The following is a 26056-nucleotide window of genomic DNA, read 5'->3' as shown; positions in this document are numbered from 1 at the left end:
GGCTTTAGCTCCTAATTCCCTTTGTGATCCAGCAACTATGAGGTTTTTCCCCCAACAGAGAAGTCTGACTATATTGCACAAAAAGGTCCCTCTGGGTCTCCTCCACCCTGTCAGAAGGCAGAACATACCAGAAAGCCTTGCAAAGGAAAAATCCCTACCATTAACCAGAGCTATCCTCACTTATTTATTCCTTTACCCTTAATCGTTCTGTTTACCCGTCTTATCTAGATTGTAAGCTCTTTAAGCAGGGACTGTCTTTTTGTGTATGGTGTACAGTCAGCGCTGCGTATGCCTTGTAGCGCTATAGAAATTATAAATAATAGAAGTAGTAGCTGAACCATACCTAATTTCAGTCAGTGCCTGGCACTAGAACAGAACTGAGCTCAGGCCCAATTGACCCAGGAAAGGAACAATCCCTGCAACATTCTGAAAAGGGCGCTTCCCTCAAAGTACACGTTGGCCACGTATAGTTGAGAAGTTTCTCACTTAAGAAAAGATTACCCGTTGTAGGCTGCAAAGCACCTTCCTTCCTGTCTCGCTTTCCCACCTGCTCTCGACACGTCAGCTGCGCCGCGCCGTGTGTTCCGGGACTTGTAGTCCTGACGCTGCCGTGTCACAGTTGAGTGTCCCGCGGCGATTGTCGTCTGAAAACTACATGTCCCAGGAGGCGCAGCGGCTGATGCCGGCGGCGGGAGCTGAGCGCGTCGCGAGTCAGACAGTGTAGCGGGGTGAAGATGGTGGAACTGGCAGCGGCGTGCTCTTTCCTCGTGCAGAGCGTTAGCGTCACAAGCGACGGGAGCGGCACCCCCGGTCTCCGGTTCCTCCACCCTCTCAGCGCAGGCGGCCGACCGGTCTCTTGATACCGAAACCAGCAACATGCCCCGGGCGCGCAAGGGCAACTCGCAGAAGAAGGGCGGCCGGGGTGAGTGGCCGGGACAGGGGGAGGGTGCGGGACAGGAACAGGTGCAGGCCCTCGAGCTTCTCTGACGTAGGTTAATCAAGCACCTGAATAACTTTTCCTGATTATGGTGGCAGTAATGGAACAGCTGTTTGATTGGAGGGGTCGAAGAGGCCAATCTCTAGCCTTGCCCCCTCCCCCCAGTGATGCTATGTGGGTAAACTATTGATGGAGTCTTGGCACCCGGGGGGGGGAGGGTGGTCACCCCACCTATTCTGCTGGCTACGGGCCTAATCGCTGTAGCAGAGATTTTCAACTTTTTTCATCTTATGGCACCCCCCCCCCCCCCCCTCCACTCATGTTATCTCTATGACACTTTGTACCCATACATTGTATTATTCCTGTGATACTTTGTACCCATACATTGTAAGCCGCACTGAACCTGCTATCGAGCGGGAAAGAGCGGGGTATAAATGCAACAAATAAATAGACCATTTATTTATTTGTAGTATTTGTATCCCACATTTTTCCACCAATTTGCAGGCTCAATGTGGCTTACATTACCGGGTAAAGAATTACAAATGGTATTGCATTAAGGCACATACATGGTAAAATAGAATACAATATGGTATTGCATAGAGGTTCCTGAGTAATAGAATAAATTATAACATAAGTTAGATAATCAACTATAGAGAGTTCATTTCCGGCATGAGAAATAAAGTGGTAGTGCGTATTGCGTAATTTTCATTAGTAGCAAGGAGGTAAACAGTCATGTGTAGAGAGTTCGATTTTGTCTAGTTCATGTAAAGTCTAATTGTTCAGTATTTAGGATGGATCATTATGGTATGCCTTCTTGAATAGGTCAGTTTTCAGTAGGTTTCGGAAGATTGTTAGGTCGTGCATTGTTTTTATGGCCTTCGGTAGTGCGTTCCAAAGTTGCATGCATATGTAGGAGAAGCCGGATGCATATGTGGATTTGTATTTAAGTCCTTTATAGCTGGGATAGTGGAGATTGAGGAATGTGCATGCTGTTCTTTTTGTGTTCCTAGTTGGCAGGTCTATGAGGTCTGACATATAGATCGCGGTTTCCCCGTGGACGATTTTGTGGACCAGGGTGCAAACTTTGAACGCAATTCGTTCTTTTAGTGGGAGCCAGTGTAGTTTTTCTCTTAGGGGTTTGGCGCTTTCGTATTTCGTTTTTCCAAATATGAGTCTGGCTGCTATGTTTTGGGCAGTTTGAAGCTTCTTAATGATTTGTTCTTTGCATCCGGCATAGATGGCATTGCAGTAATCTAGGTGGCTTAGCACCATTGATTGTACCAGTCTGCGGAATATTTCCCTTGGGAAGAATGGTTTGATTAGTTTGAGTTTCCACATTGAGTGGAACATTTTCTTTGCTGTGTTTTTCGCATGGCTTTCGAGTGTGAGATTCCGGTCAATTGTAGCTCCAAGAATTTTCAGACTGTCTGAGATAGGAAGGATGTAGTCTGGGGTGTTTGTGGTGCTGGGTTTGTTTGTGTTATATTGTGAGGAGAGAGTGAGACATTGTGTCTTTTCTGCATTTAGATTTAGTTGGATTGCGTCCACCCATGAATTCATTATTTGGAGGCTGTGTTTGATTTCATTTGTGATTTCGGTTAGATCGTGCATGAACAGGATGTAGATCGTGACATTGTGTGCATAGATGTACGGATTGAGTCCTTGGTTTTTGCTAAAGGTGTCATTAAGTTAAAAAGGGTTGGTGAGAGCGGTGATCCTTGTGGTACTCCGCATTCAGGTTTCCATGGTGATGACGTTTTTGAATTTGATATCACTTGATATGTTCTTGCAGTTAGGAAGCCATTAAACCATCTAAGTACGTTTCCTCCAATCCCGAAGTACTCTAAGATGTTCGAAAGTATTTGGTGGCTGACCATGCCGAACACGCTGGACATGTCAAATTGTAGGAGAAGCACATTATTTCCGGTTGCAATTATTTGTTTGAATATGGTTAGGAGAGTGATTAGCACTGGTGCTGTGGTTGGATCGAAATCCTGACTGTGATTCATGTAGTATTGTGAATTTGTTTAAGTAATCGGTAAGTTGTTTAGTTACTATACTTTCCATTAGTTTGACTACCAGAGGAATGGATGCTACTGGTCGATAGTTGGTTGTGTCATTTAATTTTTTCTTTAAATCTTTGGGTATAGGGGTGAGTAGTAAATTTCCTTTCTCCTTGGGGAAAAGTCCGTGTTGTAACATGTAATTCATGTGTGATGTGAGGTCTGTTATGAATTGTTGGGTGGCGAGCCTTATTAGGTTGTTGGCACAAATATCCAGTTTGCAGTGGGATTTGGCAAATTTGTTAATTGCTTGAGTGATGGTTTCTTCGGTTAGAAGATCGAAGTTTGTCCAGATTCGATCTGCTGGGTATTCATTGGGGGTTGGGTCCAGGCAATCCATGAATTTTTCGTGATCAGTGGTATCGTGGATCATAGTTTTATAAATTTCTCATTAAAGTGTTTGGCGAGGTTGTCTGCTGATGGGGTGTCTGTGCTGGTTGTGGTAACCGGTGTGGTGTCTAGTAATTTATCCACGAGTTGGTAGAGTTTATGTGCGTCTTTGTAGTCTGGCCCTAGTTTGGTGGTGTTGTATGCTTTTTTGGTTTGTCTTATTGAATATTTGTATTTTCTTTGCATTTGTTTCCATGCGTTAAGTGTACATTCATCTTTCATTTTTTTCCATGCTTGTTCTAGTCTCCTGACTTGTGTTTTTAGAATTTTCAGTTCTTCTTTGAACCAAGGTATTGAGTTTTCTCTTCGTGTGGTTCTTGTTTGTAATGGTGCAGTTCTGTCTAGTGTGCTCCTGCATCTGTCGTCCCAATTTAGTAAATAGTGTTTGGAGTCTGTTTGTGCTATTCATTCATTATTGTAGATCTGTTGCCAGAATGTTACCGGGTCAATTTGGTCTCTCGTGGTGTAGGTTGTGCGTTCTTGCTTGAGGTACGTGCCTTTTTTTCGACACTGTAGGGTTAAGTTTAGCTTGTGGTGATCTGACCAAGGTATGTCTGTCCATTTTGTGTCTGTTAGTATAAGGTTTAAGTCTGGGGATAGTTTGTGTGTGATGAGGTCAATTGTGTGTCCTTTGACATGGGTAGCTTGCATACTAGGCCAGCTAAGGTCCCATAGTTGGAGGAAGTCCTTGCATTCATGTGCATTGGTTGCATTAGGGTCTTCTAGGTGTATATTTATGTCCCCAATTATAGGTAGATTGGAGTTAGATACACGGGTATTCGATATGAAATCCATAAAGTGTGGTTGGCATTCTTGCCAGTTACCTGGTGGTCTGTAAAACAAGACAACTTTTAAGTTGTCAAGCAGGGTGGTATGGTTAATTCTAACTGAGGCGATTTCAAGTTTTGGTGTTATAATAGACTCGGCAGTTGTTGTAACAGTGAAGTGAGATCTATAGATTAGTGCTAGGCTTCCTCCTTGTTTTTCTTTCTTTGTCCAGTGAGTAATTTTGTAGCCTGGGGGGCAGAGTTCCAAAATTATGGGGTCTTATGGTCATGGATCCAGGTTTTGCTGATGAATAGTAGGTCGAGATTGCTGTGATCCAGTCTGTTATAATTGTTTTATTGATTACTGATCTGGGGTTTATGTATCCCACTTGAATTATTTGGTAGGGGTCCGTGTTTGGTGGTGTGTGGATTTTTATTAGTTGTCGTTCCTTTGTATTAGTGGGGCCTTTATTTCCTTTCTGTTGTGGTTGTCCGCATGTTGGTAGTTTTCCGTTGTTTGAACTGTGACCAGTTTGATAGGGTGTATTGTGTCCAATCAATCTTTGGTGTGTGTGTAGTATGGGTATCATGTTACTTTCAGTGAGTGGAGTAGTTAGAGTTATGCGAATTAATGTTATGGAGTAAATTACTAGTAACAGTTTGAAGGTATTCATTTTGATATTGGGTTCAATGTGGTTTCTGAAACTGGTGGGGTTTCTGAGGGCAATGTCAATGGTCGGAGGTAGGGATCTTATTGATTGCATAAGGATGATTTACTCACAGTCATTGTTCAGCCGTGGTATCCCAGGGTACTGAGGTTCTTATAACTGTATCTCCAGTCAGAGATGGGGATCTCGGTAGGACGGCTGCAATGCAGGGTTGAGGACAGTCGATGCAGGCAGGCGCGGGGCGCCGGCTTCTCCCAGAGTGATCGTGGGCCTCCCACACCGTTGTTGCCGCGATCTACGTGGAGTGGTGATGGTCGGCCACGGGGTTGGGCTGGCTGCAGGGTCTCCGTCGGGGTCATGATTCACATTGTCCTTCCGACGCACGGTATTCCTCTTCCTCGCTGCTCTGCAAGGTCGTGGTGGACGGTCTGTTGCTCGGCGCTCTTTGCTTTCCAACAAGCGGAGGGGCACCACCTCTGTGATGGGGGTAAAGGAGGGCGCTGTTGTCCAAGCCGCTCCGCGATCCCGGCTAGGGGGAAGTCGTCTCTGGTGTCGGACCACCTGGGGAGGGCCGTCGAAGAAGTTTGCAGCCGCTCGTCCTACGATCTGCAGGTGAGGCCTTCTTTCCGGGGGCGGGTGGGGATTGAGTCCATCCAGGGCTGCGCCTCGGCCACGAGGCATGGCTGGAGCTGTTTGGAGCTGGATCCCAACCGGGGTCATTGGAGCAGCAGCTCCGTGACCCTCTTGTCAGCCACCATCTTTTAGTCCATCATTTTACCTTCTCTCCTCTCTGCACATAGGCCTTCATTTTACTTTCTCCCCTCTTCACGCAGTCCAGCATTTTACCTTCTCCCCCTTCCCCCCACCCCCCCCCCACAAGCAGTCCAGCATTTTACCTCCCACCCCCACACACACACAGTCCAGCATTTTACCTTCTTCCTCCCCCCCCCCCGCACTCAGTCCAGCATTTTACCTTCTTTCCCCCTCTACCCCACACGCAGTCCAGCATTTTACCTTCTTCCCCCACCACACACAGTCCAGCATTTTACCTTCTCCCCCTCCTCCCATACATAGTCCAGCATTATACCTTCTTCTCCCCTCCCCCCCACACACAGTCCAGCATTTTACCTTCTCCCCCTCCCCCGTACGCAGTCCAGCATTATACCTTCTTCTCCCCTCCCCCCCCACACGCAGTCCAGCATTTTACCTTCTCCCCCCCAACACGCAATCCAGCATTTTACCTTCTTCTCCCCTCCCCCCCCCACACGCAGTCCAGCATCTTACCTTCTCCCCTCCCCCCCAACACGCAATCCAGCATTTTACCTTCTTCTCCCCTCCCACCCACACGCAGTCCAGCATTTTACCTTCTCTCCCTCCCCCCGTACGCAGTCCAGCATTTTACCTTCTCCCCACCCCCACGCAGGTCAGTATTTTACCTTCTTCCCCCCTCTCCTCCCACATGCAGGTCAGCATTTTACCTTCTTCCCCCTCCCCCCCACACGCAGGCCAGCATTTTACCCTCTCCCCCTCCCCAAGTACACAGTCCAGCATTTTACCTTCTCCCCCCTCCCCTGCACGCAGTCCAGCATTTTACCTTCCCCCCCCCCCCCACACGCAGTCCAGCATTTTACCTTCCCCCCCCCCCAACACGCAGTCCAGCATTTTACCTTCCCCCCCCATACGCACTCCAGCATTTTACCTTCTCCCCCTCCCCCCTACACGTAGGTCATCATTTTACCTTCTTCCCCCTCCCCTCCCACACGCAGTCCAGCATTTTACCTCCCCCCCCCCCCCCCACATGCAGTCCAGCATTTTACCTTCTCACCCCTACCCCGCACGCAGTCCAGCATTTTCCTTCTTCTCCCCCCCCCCCCCCCCCCACACACACACACACATAGTCCAACATCTCTCTTTCTTGTTCCTTCTCCGGTCAGTGACCGCCTATGTAGAAGCAGGAAGTTGTATCAGAGAGAAGGCTCCAGGGTTGGTGCAAGCAGGCTGTATGAAGTGCTGCTCAATGTTACCGACCACTAGAGATGAGAAAACTTTTAAAAGACGCATTCTGTTCCGGCACAAATTAATCTCACCCTCAACTCCCGCGGCGAACACCTGTAGACTGGCTGCGGCACACCAGTTGAAAAATGCTGTGCTGAAGAATAATACCGCACAGCATTATATCCAATCAAATTAATACAATCATATTATACCAAAAAGCATAACTTTATTCAATTTAAACATAAATTCCTACTAATTAGTGGAGATTAAACAAACCACTGGTGCAAGGTATTTAACAACTATGACACTCTAAAATTCTTTTCAATTCACATTTCCCATGACTTTGTATAACATACACATAGTCAATTGACTTATATTTCTCATTCCAAATGAAAAGATGTTTGTATATTCACGTATCTAATCCATAAGCGAGTGTCAGTTATATGTCCGTTGATAAATAAGAGAAATTATCAATGTCCTCGTAGTGAGTCAGTATCCTCTGAAACCATTGACTCCACTCCCGAACCAGATCTTCTATCAAGTTCTTCTCACAACAGTGTTAGAATCTCACACATATCCACAATTGTCCACAGATCTCAACACGGCCTGTGTTGAGATCTGTGGACAATTGTGGATATGTGTGAGATTCTAACACTGTTGTGAGAAGAACTTGATAGAAGATCTGGTTCGGGAGTGGAGTCAATGGTTTCAGAGGATACTGACTCACTACGAGGACATTGATAATTTCTCTTATTTATCAACGGACATATAACTGACACTCGCTTATGGATTAGATACGTGAATATACAAACATCTTTTCATTTGGAATGAGAAATAAGATAAGTCAATTGACTATGTGTATGTTATACAAAGTCATGGGAAATGTGAATTGAAAAGAATTTTAGAGTGTCATAGTTGTTAAATACCTTGCACCAGTGGTTTGTTTAATCTCCACTAATTAGTAGGAATTTATGTTTAAATTGAATAAAGTTATGCTTTTTGGTATAATATGATTGTATTAATTTGATTGTGTAAGTATAGGTTATAATAGAGGGATTAATTAAAATTAACCGATAATTAAAGGATTTAAGACCTGGATTGTTAGTTTAGCACAGCATTATATGAGATATTTAATGTAGCTTTTGCATCCTAGAGAAAAAAAAGGCATTTTTACGTTTCTTGGGCAAGGTCATAGAGCAAGTGGAAGTTAGAGAAAAGGAATGGCCCTGTTATGTAAACCCCGCTGTTAATTCTGAGATTAGAGAATTAATTATTTAATGTACTTTGTATTTTAATCACCTTTTCCACCAAATCAGAGCTCAGGAGCTGACTGTTACCTAATGCCATAGAAAAATAATTTCATGGCTGCAAAAATAAATTAATAGTACCTTTCTTCATTGATCAAAGTGAGGTGAGATCAGCTCTTCCAGAAGATTGCATTGTAAAGGGCTTATTTACTAAGCTGGATAACTTAATGTATGCTAACTGCATTACCTTTGCAGTTAATGTGCTAATTTGTACATTAACAGCTAATATGGAACAAGATGGAGAATGGGTGGGGGCTGCATCTTAAAGTGAATGCAGAGGTTGGTAGCTTGGCAGATAATGTGCCTCTGTTAATGTCACCTAAACGGGTGTAGCTAACTGCATCATGTTATCTGCAGTGCCATTAGCTGTACCCAGCAGTTAACAAGAGGCTTTGCAACTAACAATGTGGTAATTTTCACATGCCACACTTTCTTGAATAGGCTCCTAAGTGTTAGGAAATTCACATGACATATTAGTGCGTGTGTAAATCAAGGAGCAGTAAGGTATTGTACTGCTCTTACGTTGACTCTAAAAGTTTATGATTCAGGTGAAACAGACTTGGAACCCAAACACGTGTCATGTATCAAACGACATCCTGTTGGCACTCTGAGGAAATGCAACACTGGCCATTTAAGGGAGAGTGCACAGGGCGTGGTGGGCGTAGATTAGCCTGCAAGGTCCCACTGATGGAAGAGGTCTTCTAGGAGGAGTATCTGAACTGCCACTTTTCAGGATTTTTGTAATCCCGACATCTGAGTTGCCTTATAGCTTGGAATTTTCAGATTCCTAACTAAATAGTTTTTTATGTGATCCTTAAATATTTTTAATCTAGGGGGTCACGCCAAAATTGTGGGCACATCTGATGCATAGATTCTTAACAGACTGTTGCACACATGAAGCAAAAACAGCTACCGCACTTTTCTGTTGTATCATCAAGGCCAGCGTTAGGATAGGGCAATCAGGGCGGTCACCCTGGTTGCCATGTGACGAGACACCACTAACCAAGGGTCACAAATCACCCATTGGGGGAGAGAGTGAGTGTACAAAAGGCATACCTAAGCTGGGGACAGGAATTCTTCCCCCTCCTGCCCCCCCCCCCCCAGATCCTGTGTCTATCTAGGGTGGAGTAGAGAGAGCATACATACATTTCCCAGGGGAAGCACCAGTGACAATACCTACCAAGGGTCCCCTAGTTTTAGAGCTGGCCGTGCTTCTCATTGTACCATAACCTGTCAGGGAGGCAGAAATATCGTGTCCTCTTACTGGCATGATCCTGTCATTGGGTTGTGTCTTATTGTTTGAGGTGCTGTAGGCAACTTCAGAAAGGGTGGGGTGACTACTGCTCAGGGTATTGGCATTAATCTGGGGCATTAATCTGGTGTGAGGTTCTACAAGGGGGCTGCGGCTGGAGACAGGAGTGGGATGTTGGCAAATTGTTTTCCTTTGGGTTATTTATGACTAGTTCATAGCTGATAGCTGATAACTATGCTCCTATCTTACAAAGTCTAAAGTCCAATGGAGAAACCTGGCGTGAACTCATGTTATTTTTTAAAAATTATATTACTGAATTTTGGTTTTCAACTTTTTACCCCTTTATGACCCACCTGTTGCTGTGGTAACAGGGTCCTTGAGGCAGGAGCTGCTGCAGCTACAGGTTTCAGCCAAAGCCAACCGTCTGAAAGGTACAGTTGTTCTGCCTGTCCCAGCATGGCCTTGTGTGACACTGTCTCTTGTCCTCTGATGTTGTCATCTGCTATACTCCTACTGCATGGCGCACTTTCATGTCTCGCCTCTTAAAGGAAGTCCTTGTTTTTGTGAGTGGGATAGTACTGCTAAGACAGATTCCAGGTCTATAGGAACTGTTACTGATTCTAAAGACTGGGGACCCTTCAGTAGATCCATAATCACCCTTCAAATTCATTTCATACATAAAAAGAAATGGCTTGGTTCTTCATCCAAGAATATTCAAATCGGCTCCACTTCTGTGATTCTGGTTAACTTATTAAGGGTATTGTTATGTTAGTTTCTTAAATGGAGCTCATTTTGATTGGCTATTACAAAACATGGAGGGGCATTTTAGATAGAACGTCTAAATCTGAATTTGGAAGTTTTACACAAAACGTCTAAATTCTGAACAGGAAAGAAGGTCATTTTCGAAAAAGAAAAACGTCTATCTTTTGTTTTCAAAAATACTATGGATGTTTTTTTTTTTTTTTGGGGGGGGGGGGCATTTTAGAATAAAAAATGTCCAAAATCAAGCCATTGGGACGTAGGAGGAGCCAGCATTTTTAGTAGACTGCTCCCCCTGACATCCCAGGACAACAATAGGGCACCCTAGGGGGCACAGCAGGGGACTTCATAAAATGCTCCTAGGTACACCTCTCACCATTGCTCCTTTACCTTGTGTGCTGAGCCCCCCCAAAACCCACCCCAAACCCCACTACCCCCAACTGTACACCACTATCATAGCCCTTATAGGTGAGGGGGACAACTATATGTGGGTACAGTGGGTTTCTGGTGAGATTTGGAGGGCTCACAGTTTCCTCCACAAGTGTAACAGGTAGGGGGAGGTAGGAGCCTGGGTCCACCTGTCTGAAGTGCACTGCACCTACTACTAAACTACTCCAGGGACCTGCATTCTGTTGTAATGGACCTGAGTATTACATCTGAGGCTGGCATAGAGGCTGGCAAGTAATGTTCTTAATCACAATTTTTGGGAGTGGGAGGGGGTTAGTGACCACTGGGGGAGTTAAGGGGAGGTTATCCCTGATTCCCTCCAGTGGTCTTCTGGTCATTTGGTGCACCTTTTTGTGTGGAGTGGAGGAGTAGCCTAATGGTTAGTGCAGTGGACTTTGATCCTGGGGCAGTGGGTTCAATTCCCACTGCAGCTATTCGTTATAAAAACAGGTATACCTCAAAACGTCTTAAGTTTTAGTCCTGAACGTTTTTGTTTTGTTCAGTTATGGCTGAAAAACTAAGTCTTAGGAATGCCCCAAGTCCCACCTTGAACACACCCCTGGCACGCCCCCTTGAGATTTAGATGGACTTCTGACGGACCAGAGAAAAACGTCTAAAAAGAGGTTTCAAAAATACTGATTTGGACGTTTTTGTGAGATTTATGTGCAGATTTATGTGCAGATTTATGTCACTTTTTGGAAGTTTTTCTCTTTTGAAAATGAGCCCCAAAGCGCGCGACTTTTTTTTTTTTTTTAATGCAATCATGACTTTTTGGTTTCTTATTCTTAATTGTTTAAAATCCTACTATATAAATGAAGAGTGACCGACGTGCCGCAGGTCACAAATCTCTCCCTACATTGTTAGAACTTAGAAGCAGTAACAGCAACACGTAGAGGCAGGACCAGCGGTATGTCACAGCTGTCTCCCAACGTCGTTAGCCTTAGTCCTAACCACACCCAACTCCTACGCCTGCAGCCCCGTACTTTTACAATGCGAACAAAGGGGCGCAGAAAGCCAGTTACCAAACGCCCCAGCGGCCGGGATCGCCCCCTTACCCCTGTCCCGCCAAGGTCACTACCGCCCCCCCTGAGGTCGCTGCTGGCCCCTCTCCGTTGAACTTACAGCGCTTCACCTCCGAAAGCGCAGCAAACAGCGGAACATTGCCTCCCTTCGGCCTTCCTTCCCTCCCTGTGTCCCGCCCTCACCAAAGTTACATCACGCGAGGGCGGGCCGGGCCACACAGGGAGGGAAGGAAGCCCGAAGGGAGCTCATCTGTCTGCTGCTCTGCGCTTTCAGAGGTGAGGCACTGTGAGTTCAATGGAGAGGGCTGGCGGCGACCTCGGGAGGGGGGGGCGGTGGCGAACTCGGAGGGAGGAAGACACCCTGGAACTGTGAGAAAGGGAGGGAAGGGGCCTGGAACTCGGATCGAGGGAGGGGCCCGGAACTCGGAGGGAGGGGCTGGAGCTTGGAGAGATGGAGGGGGCATGGAAATCGGAGGGAGGGAGCATGGAACAGGGATGGAGGGAGGGGAGCCTGCAACAGGGAGGGAGGGAGGGACCTGGAACTCGGAGGGAGGGAGGCCTCGAACTCGGAGTCTCTCTCTCTCTCTGAACTCACTTTCACACTCTCTCACACACACAGAGTGGGACAGCAATGCCAGGAATGGATCCCATCCAAGAAGACAGGAGAAGCCTCCACAGAAAGTCAAAGCAAAACAGCAAAAGTAGAGGCTGACAAATGCGCAAACCAATAGGGAGATAATATCAAAAACCAGTTTATTCAGAATATTCATATCAAGGACCCGACACGGTCTGTGTTTCAGCGCCAAAGCACCTGCCTCAGGGGTCACAATCAACTTTCTCTGAGAAGAATCTGATAGGCTTGAATAATTCCTTTATGTAGGCAAGTTAATCCACAGAAAGAACAAAGGAACAGCCAACCGATCAGCAAACACCATGTGACAAGAAAAATATTCTGAATAAACTGGTTTTTGATATTATCTCCCTATTGGTTTGCACATTTGTCAGCCTCTACTTTTGCTGTTTTGCTTTGGGAATAGATCCCAGCCACGTAGCTCACACACACCACACATACAGTGAACTCATTGAAGTCAAACAATAACGCACCATACCCCATATAGGTTACAGGAACATGTATGGGGGGGGGGGGAGCAGGTGACTCAAAAACGAGCCCTGCTTTGATGCCTCAAGCAACTCTGTCTCTCTCTCTCTGAACTCACTCTCACACACTCTCTTCTCTCTCTTTCACACACACACACTTTGTCTCTCTCTCTCTCTCTCTCTCTCTCTCTCTCTCACACACACTCTATCTCTCTCTGTCACACACAGAGCGGAACAGCGACGCCGGGAATGGATCCCAGGCATGTCGCTCACACACACCACACATACAGTGAACTCATTGAAGTCCAACAATACCGCACCATACCCCATATAGGTTACAGGAAGATGTAGGGGGGGGGGGGGGGCAGGCTACTCAAAAACGAGCCCTGCTTTGCTGCCTCACACAACTGGCTAAGGAGCAAATGACCCTCCACTGTCACAGGGACTCCTAGCAGCTCTCTCACACACATATACACACTGTCACTTTCTCTGTACCCCCAACTTTTCCCCGCACCCTTTCAAGCACTACACATTACGTTCATCAAATTTTACTTCATATGTCAGAAATAAAAAATATTGCCAGTTTTAATGGGCTTAACAGCTTGTATTTCTATAAATGGGAGCATGGGGAAGTTTGTCCAGCTCTTTTATACAGTGAGGGGGGGGATAATCTTAAGACTTGTTGCTTGTTTACCCATGCAGTGGAGCTCATAGTAAAAGTTCACATTGCCATTCAGTAGAAGTCTTCAAATATTCCCCAGTTTAAATGTGGGCAGGGGGTGGGGGGAGGTTGCAGGAGAAGGACAGAATCTATTTTAGTTCTTAGAAAATGTAGATATCTTCCTTTGTCAACTAGGGCCAGTTTAAGAGACCGTTGTGCCCTGAGCCAGCTTTTGGTTTGGCACCCTCCCATTGGCATGCCCCCATTGTCATGCACTCCCCCTCAGGGCATCCTTCCCCCCCCCCCCCCCCCATCCTGGCCTACATTTAAAGGCAGTTTTCCCCCACCTGAATATTGACAGTGTTTCACCTAATGGTATCTACATTAGCCCCTGCGTCTTCCCTCTGCCAAGCCCCTGTGAGAATAGGAAGTTATGTCAAAGGAGATGCCAGGGCACAGCAGAAGGAAGATGCTGATGTGGGTTGCTGGTATCTTTAGGTGAAACGCTGTCTGTTTGGGAGGGGAAAACTGCCTTTAAAGATAGACTGGGAAAAGTGATCTGAGGCAGAAAGAGGAAGGGGGTTGCCGTCTCTTCTTTTTTCCCTGCACATGCACCACCACCAGGTAAGCTCTGGGTCAGTGACTTCACAGATTCAGGCATTTGGCGCCCTTTATCTCCGGTGCCCTGAGCCAGAGCCTCACCTAGTCCATAGGTTAAGGTGGCCCTGTTGTCAGCATACTTTTAAAGGAACTCTGTATTCTGAACGCCCTTTTTACTAAACTACATTCTATGGCGTCCCACAAAACAATCCAGAGACTTGTGGGTTGTGCCCCTCTACCAGCAGTTGGAGATAGAGAGAACCTCCGAAGTTTGCTATATGTGGACCTGTGCAGCCAGCTGAACCTCAGTATTCTCTCTATCTAGCAGGTGGAGGGACATCTCTGTGCAGCTCTGGTTTGATCTGGCCACTGGTTTCTTTTGGGCCTAGTTTAGCACAGACAGGGGTTGAGTGGCTGTTTGCAGCTTGTGGTGTACAACCTGGTGGTGCCAGGTCCCTCCCGGTCTCCCCCTACCTTTCCTCCGTCGCCCGGGGCTGTTGGCCTGATCGGGTGTTTCCTTTCTCTCCTGACTAAAAAAAAGGTAAGAGACTTTGTTTTTGTTTAATCATACGGAGGAACTAGACATTCTGCCGAATCAGTTTTGTGGCAGGCGTTTGTGGAGCAAGTCTGTGCCTTCTGAGGCGGCGAAGCGCTGCTCCCGGTGTGGGGGCCGGAGAGCAGCATTGGGGGAGTGTGAGTCCTGCCGCCGTCAGCCCGTGATGGGGGTTTCCATCAGCCGTCTGGTGAGGCGGAAGCGCAGGGGATAGTTCCGGCAGTTTCCTCGGGGCAGTTAGTGCAGCGCGCATTGGCGGGCGCCATTTGTTCCTCTCAGGTGCGACCCGCTCCACACTTGGTGGTTGATAGACAAGAGGTGCAGCGACCTTCTGTGGCACAGGCTCCGATGGAGGGAAGCAATGTACAGGGAGCAGGGGAGTCCCTTGCAGTTCCTTTTACCACGGATTTTGTTTTATTAATGCACAATGCCTTTCTTTTGAAGAAGTCAGGAGCTTCTCTTCTGGCAGCCCTGTCTCTTCCTCACCAAACTTCAGTTGCTGCAGCCTCTCAGTCTTTCCTGCCAAAACGTCCCTGGGTGGAGATTTTGGATCCCGAGGAGCTATCTGACACAGATGGCCCGGTTTTGTCTCTGGGCTCTCCCTCAGAATCTTTGGATTTGGCAGATGAGGTCACCGTGCTCTCTGAGGAGGGGGATGATCCGACGGCTGCCTGCATTTTTCGCAGAGAAGAGCTTCCTTCCCTGATTGTTAGGGCTTTTGAGGTTTTGGCCATTTTCTCCCTGAATCGTCAGGGGGAACAGGTCCGGTGCCCTCTATTATGTCTGGCACCAAATGCCGACCTTGTTCCTTTCATGTGCATGAGGCCATGAAGATCCTTATTTTGGCGGTGGGATACGCCGGACAGTGGGCTTAAGGTTGCTTAGAGCTATGTCACGTCTTTACGCGCTACCTGCTCCTGACTTAGACTTGCTGAAGGTCGCTACGGTGGATTCCTTAATCACAGCGGTCACTAAGAAAACCACTCTCCCTGTGGAGGGTGGCACGGCGCTCAAGGACCCTCAGGATCGTAAGTTGGAGACTTGCTTGAAATTGTCCTTGAAGTAGCGGCCCTTTCCCTGCAGGCCTCAGTTTGTGGCTCCTATGTGGCGCAGGCATGCTTATCGTGGGTACAGAACACTTCCTCTCCGGAAGATCTCATGGCTGTTTTGCCGGCCTTGGAGTCCAATTTAGCCCTCCTTGCAGATCTTCTTTAAGATCTTTTGAGGGCTTCACGAAGGAGTTTTCCCTAGCGGTCACCGCGCATTGCTGGCTGTGGTTGCGGCATTGAGCTGCAGACGTGGCCTCTAAGTCATGTTTAGCAAGGCTTCCTTTTAGGGGAAAGCTTTTGTTTGGGACAGACTTAGAACAGATTGTGAAGGACCTCAGTGACTCTAAGGGCCAGCGCCTCCCGGAGGACAGGTCCAAGTTTGTACGACCGGCAGGACTTAGACCTAAGTTTAAGGATACACAACGTTACCGTCCAGGTTGCAGGGCCTCTTTTCAGAGAGCAAGGTCTTCTCAGAGGCCTCAGCCCTTTCGAGGTGACAGGCGGGCCTTCCTTTCCGGTAACAGAAACCAGCCCGCAGCCAGGTCCGCCCAGTGTTGGGGCCCTGGTCCATATCCAGCTGGTTATTGGGGGCAGACTGTCCCTATTCCTGGTTGAGTGGACCTGGTGGAGGTTGACGGCTACAAGTTAGAATTGGCTCGTCCTATAGTAGACTCTTTTCTGGAATCTCCTTGCAAATGTCCCGCCAAGGTGCGGGCCATTCAACACTCCCTCCTCAACTTACAATGGCTGGGTGCCGTCCTGCCTGTACCCCCAGCAGAAAGGGGTGTGGTCGATACTCCATTTATTTTGTGGTGCCAAAAAAGTCCATACATTCACTCGTTATTATCGGGTGGATGTGGCAGCTCGTCATGATGCGGTGTTTGGCACGGCGGTGATTTCTGCAGGGTTGGGGGTGTCCCGCCCTACTTGAGGACTGCTTGGGTACATCCCACAAGTCTCTGGGATTGATCTGTGGGACGCCATAGAAGGAAAAATTTAATTCTTACCTGATAATTTTCTTTCCATTAGTCCCAACAGATCAATCCAGAGGCCCCAAGGGCAACTAAAATGATAGCGGGGATAGGACAACTTCCCTATGAAGAAAGACTAAGGAGGCTAGGGCTTTTCAGTTTGGAGAAGAGACGGCTGAGGGGAGACATGATAGAGGTATATAAAATAATGAGTGGAATGGAACAGGTGATGTGACGCGTCTGTTCACGCTTCCCAAAAATACTAGGACTAGGGGGCATGCGATGAAACTACAGTGTAGTAAATTTAAAACAAATCGGAGAAATTTTTTCTTCACCCAACTCGTAATTAAACTCTGGAATTCGTTGCCGGAGAACGTGGTGAAGGCGGTTAGCTTGGCAGAGTTTAAAAAGGGGTTAGACGGTTTCCTAAAGGACAAGTCCATAAACCGCTACTAAATGGATTTGGGAAAAATCCACAGTTCCGGGAATAACGTGTATAGAATGTTTGTACGTTTGGGAAGCTTGCCAGGTGCCCTTGGCCTGGATTGGCCGCTGTCGTGGACAGGATGCTGAGCTCGATGGACCCTTGGTCTTTTCCCATTGTGGCATTACTTATGTACTTATGTCTGCAGTTTTGTTGTGGTTGGTTAGTTTTTTTCTGGTTCCGTTGTCCTGAATGTTCCTTCGTTTGATTAAAAAATAAAATAAATATAGAAGTGGTGGAAGTATGTTGGGCAATTGATCTGCCAATGTCAGGAGAGTTTTCTATTGTTTCCATTCCACTGCTTTGGTATAGTTCATACTGAGGTTCAGCTGGCTGAACAGGTCCACATATAGCAAACCTCAGAGGTTTTCTCTGTCTCCACCTGCTGGTAGAGGGACACAACCCACAAGTCTCTGGACTGATCTGTTGGGACTAATGGAAAGAAAATTATCAGGTAAGAATTAATTTTTCCTTTAACCTGCATTGACTGTCCCATAACGCCTAATGTGGAAATTCTTATGAAGAGGTATGGTTGGTGGGCTGTGCCTTGCATTTAACATACAGGTCATTACTGCATGTTAACTGCTAATGTGGCAGATAATGCAGTGTATCTAAGGTCATTTGGCGTTATCGGATATGCTATTAATATGTGCTAGTTGGTGCTCCTTGTTGCTTCCTCCTCCACAGTGTTGCAACCCCCCCCCCCCCCCCCCAAAAAAAAAAAAAAAGTTACCGCATTTTAAGTGCCTTAACTTTGGCGCTGAACATGTCCTAATTGCTCTTATTCCTCCTCTTCAACCCCACTGCCACCATCATTGCTCCATCCTTGGATGTCACCTGACACTGCCATTCCTCATCTCTTCTCTTACAGCCATTCTGCTGTTAAATGCAATAAATAATGCATTAAAGTAGGAACTGCTTTCACTGATCTACACAACTTACTCTACACTTTCAATGTTAAAGGAGGAGTGGCCTAGTGGTTAGGGTGGTGGACTTTGGTCCTGGGGAACTGAGGAACTGAGTTCGATTCCCACTTCAGGCACAGGCAGCTCCTTGTGACTCTAGGCAAGTCACTTAACCCTCCATTGCCCCAGGTACAAATAAGTACCTGTATACAATATGTAAGCTGCATTGAGCCTGCCATGAGTGGGAAAGCGCGGGGTACAAATGTAACAAAAATAAAAAAAAAATTATAGAAGTATTAAACAAAAAAACAAAGAATAAGAAACCAAAAACTTATGGTTGCATAAAAAATTCACACCCTTTGTGATAGCAAATCCAAATTAGCTCCATTTTAAGGAATTGCCTTAACAATGCCCATAATAAGTTTATTAGAATCACAGCTGATTTGAATATTCTTGGGTGAAGAACCAAAGCTGTTTCTTTTGTATGTATCAAGGGAATTTGAAGCAAAGGACTAAACATGTTGGTTACGGATCAACTGAAGGATCCCCAGTCTACAATTTTGAATAACTTTATCATGGAGTTCCCATCATTGTAAAGTGGAAAACGTTTGGCACCATCAAGACACAATCTTGATTAGGTTGTTCCTCCAAGTCAGTTCTGCAAGTTAAAGAAACCGGTTGCTGTGAGGTCTAAAATTGTAAAAGTGTATGCATGATTTCTGCTCTTTACACTACACTAAACATCTTAGTCCATGTAGTCCAAAATAGTGCGTAAGTAGGCGACTACCTGGCTCCCTGTTGTAAAATTACCCTTATGATGTTCCACATAGTGTTTGCAAAGAAACTCTTAATGGGCACTACATGAATATTGCTTTTTGAATATTTCTGTATTTGTTCTTTCATTTTGTATAGATTTAAGTGACACAAGCTCCTACTTTAGATTCAGGTTCGCTTTATTTGATATACCACTAAGGAGGCCATCTTCATAGCAGTGTATAATACAAACCACAAGAAAGTCAACTACAATAATAAAGGAATAGGAAGCAATCCAGCTTACCTCACAGAGAACAAAAAAAAAGAAGAACCCAGAATAGGCAGCACATTGAAAGGCAGCCACTCTATAAGAGTGACTAAGTGCTGGTAGGTCCAAAATGCTGCTAGAAAAGAAACGTTTTAAGAGCAGCCTTCAGTTCTAAATGAGATCGTAGTACTTGCATTTTAGTCTGCACTTTTTGACAGCAGAATATGAAAACTGTGCAGGGGTATGAAGATTTTTACAAAAGGTTCAGCAGTGTGATATAGCAGAGGGTGCTACTCTCTGCCAGTGATCGAAGCAGCACATTGGAGTCCATGCATCTGGTAGATGAGAGCAGGAGCAAGTGCTTACCGAGCATATCTTCACTTAAGTCAACCTGGCATTATCTTTCCCTGTATCAGGTTCCTAAATATGTTCGGATACAGGTGCAGGAGCAGGTCTTAGGCTTTTATGATCATTAACCCCCAGATTCTATATATAGCAATTACAGTTGCTTGTGCAAATCCGTGTTCATAGCTGATTTACGCACGCAACTTAATTGATAAGCCAATCAGTACCAGTAATTGGCTGTTAACCAGTAATTGACTGCATTTTGTCCTTTAGATTGTAAGCTCCTTTGAGCAGGGACTGTCCTTCTTTGTTAAATTGTACAGCGCTGCGTAACCCTAACAGTGCTTTAGAAATGTTAAATAGTAGTAGTAGTAGTTAACAACCAGTAATTGGCCTTAATTGGAAGTTATGCGTACATTGTATGAATAACGATGTGTGTGTAACTCAGCGCTTAATTTCAAGGGGGCATTCCTGTGAGTTCAGCTCATCAATTAGCTGATTATTTTTGTATCAAAATCTCTCAAATTAGAGATCAGTTCTCTATTAGTGCTTTAGATTGAGAACCTATTGGTAGCTCTATCTCTCGGGTTTCTGTAGACAAAATGTGGATAGAATTTGCCCCTATAACTTGGTCTATGGTTTATGCACTTTACAGAAAGTGTAGCACTACTTATTGTGCCCTAGATACCTACTCCTTGTATGTACTAAAGGCTGCTTCTGGTCACTTTAAGGGTCCTGTTACGTTGGCTGCAAATGCTTCTCGCTGCAGGACACTTTTCCATCAGAGCTAGGAGAAATTATGGGTTTTCACAGTTGGAGTTATTATAAAGAACCTAGAAATCTAGGGCCAGATTCTATATAAAGCACCTAAAAAATCTGCGTAGTAAACATTTCCGCTTAAGCGTATTCTATAGGTGGCACCTAGATTTAGGCACAGAATGCACCTGGATTATGGCACGGCTCTCTAGTTCGCTATATAGAATCCGGCACCTAGTTTCTAATTATAGACCGATAGTTTATATCTCTTTTTTTGTTAAGATCTTGAAGGATTGCTTGCATCACAGTTGACCAAGTATTTGGAAAAACACGATTTACTGCACTGCTTACAATCTGGCTTTAGATCATTTTTCAGCACCGAAATGGTCATTCCTTAGCGCAGGCAGCAGATGAATCCATCAACTGGTGAGTTGTGTCCGTCTACCAGCAGGTGGAGATAGAGATCGCTGACTTCAGTGAGTGGTATTGGACTACCAGCCCCTCTGTAAGCTAGTATATCTCTATCTCCAGCAGGTGGTGTACGTCTCCTTACCAGCTCCTAGATTTTCTGCTTTGGGACTCCTCCTGGGCTGCTGTTTGCTAGCCAGTTGAGTGTGGGGGTGGTTGGCACTGGTGTCATCCTTGGCGGCATACCTCTTTTGGGGGTCCCTGCCTCACCCCGTGTCCCACGTCTGTCTCTCTTCCTGCTTTATCTTGCTTTCCTCTGTAACCTTCCTCACCTTAAAAAAAAAAAATTTAACAGGAAACAGCTGCAGGAACTGTGTTTAAAATAAATAAATGAGAGAGAGAGAGAGGAATGGAGGAGTGGCCTAGTGGTTAGAGTGGTGGACTTTGGTCCTGGGGAACTGAGGAACTAAGTTCGATTCCCACTTCAGGCACAGGCAGCTCCTTGTGACTCTGGGCAAGTCACTTAACCCTCCATTGCCCCATGTAAGCCGCATTGAGCCTGCCATGAGTGGGAAAGCGCGGGGTACAAATGTAACAAAAATAAAATAAAATTTTCAGCATTGCTGAACAGAGTTGGTACTCCGGCTCTCCGTTTGAGCTGTCCTGTCAGTGTTTGTTGGAGGGAGGCTCATTTTCAGCGCGGGGTGAGTGCTTTGATTTTTTTCCCCCCTCGGACTTGTGCGGTGATTCGATATGGCCGCCGAAGTTGTCAAGCGCTGCTCCCACTGTGGTAAAAAGAGATCCACAGTGGGGCTTTGTGTAGTGGGTTGCTCCAAGTCTGTGCCGGCTGATGCTGCAGCTGTAGGAGAACTGTCGGCTTCCCGTGCTGAGAGCGCGTCTTCGCGCACCATTTTGTCTCTCCCCGCCAACGCGGCTCCCGCCAGTCAGCTGATGGCGGTTTCGGAGCCATTGCTGACGGCTGAGTCAGAGACTCTTCCTGCAGCTCCAGCACGTTGTCAGGATTCCTATTTAGTTTCTGGGGGCTCTGGGGATCCATTTTCGCCAGAATTTGTTCTTTTGTTGCATCAAGCTTTCCTGTTAAAGAAAGCTACCTCTCAGCCTATTCCTCAGGCTCCTGTGCTTCCTGTTCATTCCTCGGAGGCAGGATTTGAGCATTTATGTTTAAATCATCTTTATTGGTAGCAATAAAACACTTTAACAGTACTTAAAAAAAGAAAATGGTAATATTCATATACATATAAACTTTTGCATACGATTCTTGCTCCCAACATTTAATTTCCCCCCCCCTCCCAACTACACTACCCTACCCCAGCGGTAATGCCTATATCCGTAGTGGACTTTGCCATTATTTGTGTTTTCCCATTCCTTGTGTAAAATAAGGCCTGCAAGCCACATTATACAACTAAGACGCTCTTCATCTATAGCATAACAGTCATTATATGATCCCGAGCCCTCCCCCCCCCTCCCAACCCTCCCCCTTTCTATTGCTAACGCCCCAATTTTAAGCAAGTGATTTAACGACCAAACCCCAATAATAAATCCCTAATTGAAGAGGACACTTTTTATGCAACACCTAGTTCAGTCATCTCCTCTGTCAGAAATTCAGTATAAAGCTTCGTCCTCCCGGGGGAAGAGTTAACCACAAAGGTTCCCACTGCTTCCAAAACTGTTCCCCAGGTTCACTGTCCCATGTTTTGACCTGACATCGGTCCAGTCTCATTTGTGTGATCATTTGAGATCTCCAATAAGTTAGGGAGGGTTCCCTCTCCGAAATCCAAAATTTTAGAATGGTGGCCAGCCCAAAATAAACGGCCATCTTTATGTACCCCTTGAAACCTGCTGGCGGCGAAGAGGAGTAGCTGTATTTATGAAATATGATAAGGGGATCCCTCAACAGAGTGCAACCCCATTGGCCCTCCACCGCTTGTAACATCCCCTCCCAAAACCGTTGCACCCACTGACAGTGCCAGAACATATGGCCCAAATTCGCATTAGCTATACCACACTTCGGGCATGTACCGTCACACCGGGCGACGAACTTAGCAGCCCTCCTCGGGGCTATATACATTCTAAGTAAAATTTTGTACAGTCGTTCCCGTTGTGGGATCGAAAGGCTCATTTTATACAATTGTTTTATTAGGGATTGACATGTCTCTACTGTCACTTCACATTCCAGGTCTTCTGTCCACCCACGGGCCAAGCGCGCATAGTCTATCTCTGTAGCTGTGTCCCTCAACTGTTGAAGATGAAATTTAAGTGGCACCGACAATTGTGCTCCCAAGGTGTACATTTCCGCCAAAACCTCCTGCACATCTTCCGTGAGGTCTGTCCAGCAGAGGGAGGCGACATAATGCTGTAGTTGAAGATGTGCAAACTGATGACCCGCCCCCGTTCCTATTAATTCTGTTAGCTCTGTGAAAGACCTCACCTTCCCCTCCCCCGTGAGCACCTGAGACAAGTAAATTACCCCCTTTCCAGCCCACCTCTTAAAAATACTTCCACCCTGACCTGGTGGAAAATCCGGGTTATCGCAGATGGGCAGGAGGGGAGTCACCCGTGCCGTGAACTGGTGTCTCCTGCATATCCATCTCCAGGTAGCCCGGAGGGCCGATAACATGGGATGAAGCCGGAGCGCCCCCCGTGGCATCCCCCGTCCCCCATGCAGAAGGCAACTAAAATGCCACCCCGGGAACCACGATACCTCTACGGGGGTCAGGGAGAACTCAGATGTGCCTCTAAACCAATCGTTTATATGTCTCATCCCACAAGCCACGGAGAGGAGCTTTATGCTAGTTAGTCCCATCCCGCCGCTCTCCCGTGGTGTGACCAGTGTCGACATCGGAAGGCGGGGTCTTTTCCCCTGCCAGAGAAACTGTCGTAACAGCTTGTTTAGGCCCTTCTCCTCCTTGCCCTGGAGGAATATCGGCAATTGTTGGAATAAGTATAACCATTTAGGGGCTAGCAACATATTAACCAGGGCTATCCTCCCCCAGAGAGACAAGGGCAGCGCCTGCCAGAGTGACAGTTTCTGTTTTGTCAGTTGCATCAAAGGTTTGACATTACATGAGTATAACACTCTTAAGTCTCTAGGAATCAGGACCCCCAGGTATTTCAGTTGTCCCTCCCATCTCAAAGGAAAGTCCCCCCTCCATTTACGTTGTATTGTCTGATCTAAAGCCATGGCGCAGGATTTTTGAATGTTTAATGAGAAGCCAGAGAGTCTCCCGTATTCCTTAATTACAGATAGGGCCTTCTCCAACGAGGGTTGCGGATCTGTCAGAGCAATCACAATATCATCGGCATAGGCCAATGTTTTAACAATTTCAGATCCAAGGTTCACCCCTTTTATCTCATTGGAGCCATTCAAAAGTCTGAGTAAGGGCTCTAGGGAGAGGTCAAACAGCAGAGGTGATAGGGGGCACCCCCGCCGCGTCCCTCTATAGATAGGGAACCGTTCAGATCTGCCCCTATTAACAGCGATCCTTGCTCCCACATCGGTATATAAAACTTGTATGAATCTTCTAAACCCTCTCGGCACCTTCATCCATTCCAACACATGAAAAAGGAACTCCCATGACACACGGTCAAACGCCTTAGAAGCATCCAAACTGGCTAGTATCATGGGGTCTCCCCGGGCTGCACACTGCGCCATGGCCAAGAGTATTCTGCGCACATGTAACACCGAGTGTCTCTTCGGTATGAATCCCACCTGCGCCTGGCCCACTACCTCTGGAATATGCCTGATCAGTCTATTTGCCATCACCTTAGACAGCAGTTTAATATCCACGTTAATGAGGGAAATAGGCCTATATGATTCGGGATCCTCCGCCAGTTTACCCGGCTTAAGGAGCATTACTATTAAAGCCGTGTTCTCGTGTTGTGGGAACTCCCCTGTGTCCAACACTGCATTATAGTACTCTAGCAGGGATCCCATTATGGGAAGTTGCATTGCTTTGTAAAATTCCCCAGAATATCCATCCATCCCCGGCGCAGAATTCAATTTTAGTCCCTTTATTGCCTTCTGTAATTCCCTAGGGTGCAGGGGGGCGTCCAGAAAATCCTGCGCCTCGTTAGAAAACTTCTCCAACCCTGCCCTGTCCAAAAGTGCAGTAACTTCTTCTCTGCCAAGGGGACTCCCACTAGCATACAATTGTTGAAAGTGCTCTTGAAATATTTTCAGGATCTCCTGTGTTTGGTTTGTGACCTGACCATTATCCCCTTTCAAGGCAGCTATGGTCCTATTACCCCCCCCGACTTTAACCATTTTTGCCAAGAGGCCACCTTGACGGTGCCCATATCTATGAAACCTATAATTCTGGAAAACTAGCTGCCTTTTGTTTGTTCGTGTAGCAAGGAGTTAAGTGATGCTTGTATAGATAGATAGTTATCCTTTGTGTTTTGTGTTTGAGACGTCAGCATTGCGCGCCTGGCCCGCCGTAAACGACCAGACAGATTTAAAATATTAGCCGCCAATTTTTTGCGCCTTGTGACTGTATATTGTATAATGTCTCCTCTTAAGACGGCCTTGGCAGTACACCAAAACAGCTTTGGGTTTGTCTTATGTTGCCCATTATTGTGCAAGAAATCCTCCCACCTCTCTTTCAGAAATTTAATAAATTCAGGGTCTTTCACTAAATAATTGGGAAATCTCCATTGTCTCACTGTGGGACTACCCTCTGGGGCCTCTAATTCCACCCATATCGGCGCGTGATCTGAGACCACCACTTGTTCTATTTTTGCCTCTGTTACCCCAGGGAAAAGCGAGGGAGAGACAAACACGTGATCGAGTCTCGCCCAAGACCCATGCGCCCTGGATCTGTGTGTGAAATCCCTATCTTCAGGGTGTAACAGTCGCCATGAGTCCATTAATCCCAGAGATGTGGCAAATGTCGATAACACCTCTTCACCGCCCTTTCTCCTTGTCCCCGTGTTCCTACTACCCGTGCAGTCCACTTCAGGGTCCATCAAGGCATTCATGTCACCAGCTAGTATTAGATGTTTGCCTTGATATGGGAGCAGTTCCTTTAAGAGATGAGAGAAAAAACCCGGGACCTGAGGGGTAGGGCCATATACAGACAATAGATAAACCTCCCTTCCCTGGAGACATATCTTTAACAGGAGATATCTTCCTTTGTCATCTTGGAGAATTTTTTCAGCTGAGTATACTAAAGAGCGTCTAAATAGGATCGCCACCCCTCCTTTGCGTTCTCCCGAGGAGGCCCATTCTACCCCTCCTACCCACATTCTCTTTAACTTCTTGTGCTCTGCCTCTGACAGTCTTGTCTCCTGGAGACAGGCCACATCAGCCTTAAGCCTGTTCAAATGGGTCAAAATTTTTGTTCTCTTTATCGGAGAGGAGATCCCCCCCACATTCCAGGAAACTATCTTACAAGACAGAGCTACTTGGTCTTATGCTCCAAAAACCAAAGATCTTACTTATATATGTGAAGACTAGGGGCCCAGCCCTCCCCCCGTCCTCCAGATACCCTTTTATTTGATCCCACAAACAGAATTGGCCTCTCCGTCTAGTTTTAAGACACTTGCTCTTATAATGTCCTCCCACCCAGTCCTCCCTTC

At 46.4% G+C, this 26056-nt stretch overlaps 1 protein-coding gene across 1 annotated transcript in view; it reads left to right on the top strand.

Annotated features, from left to right (window-relative positions):
• Positions 1–709: 709 nt before the first annotated feature.
• LOC115459211 (interferon-related developmental regulator 2-like) overlaps positions 710–26056 on the top strand; it is a gene marked incomplete at its 3' end in the record, with an annotated part of 42642 nt that continues 17295 nt past the window's right edge. The window contains exons 1-2 of the mRNA XM_030189076.1: positions 710–922; positions 9751–9810. Of these exons, the coding sequence (XP_030044936.1) occupies positions 877–922; positions 9751–9810 (106 nt within the window). The remainder of the gene's footprint in view (positions 923–9750; positions 9811–26056) is intronic.

Source organism: Microcaecilia unicolor, unplaced genomic scaffold (genome assembly GCF_901765095.1).
Source record: "Microcaecilia unicolor unplaced genomic scaffold, aMicUni1.1, whole genome shotgun sequence".
Lineage (NCBI taxonomy): Eukaryota > Metazoa > Chordata > Amphibia > Gymnophiona > Siphonopidae > Microcaecilia > Microcaecilia unicolor.
The sequence above is the reverse complement of the archived record's forward strand: the minus strand, read 5'-3'. Positions and strand labels throughout refer to the sequence as shown.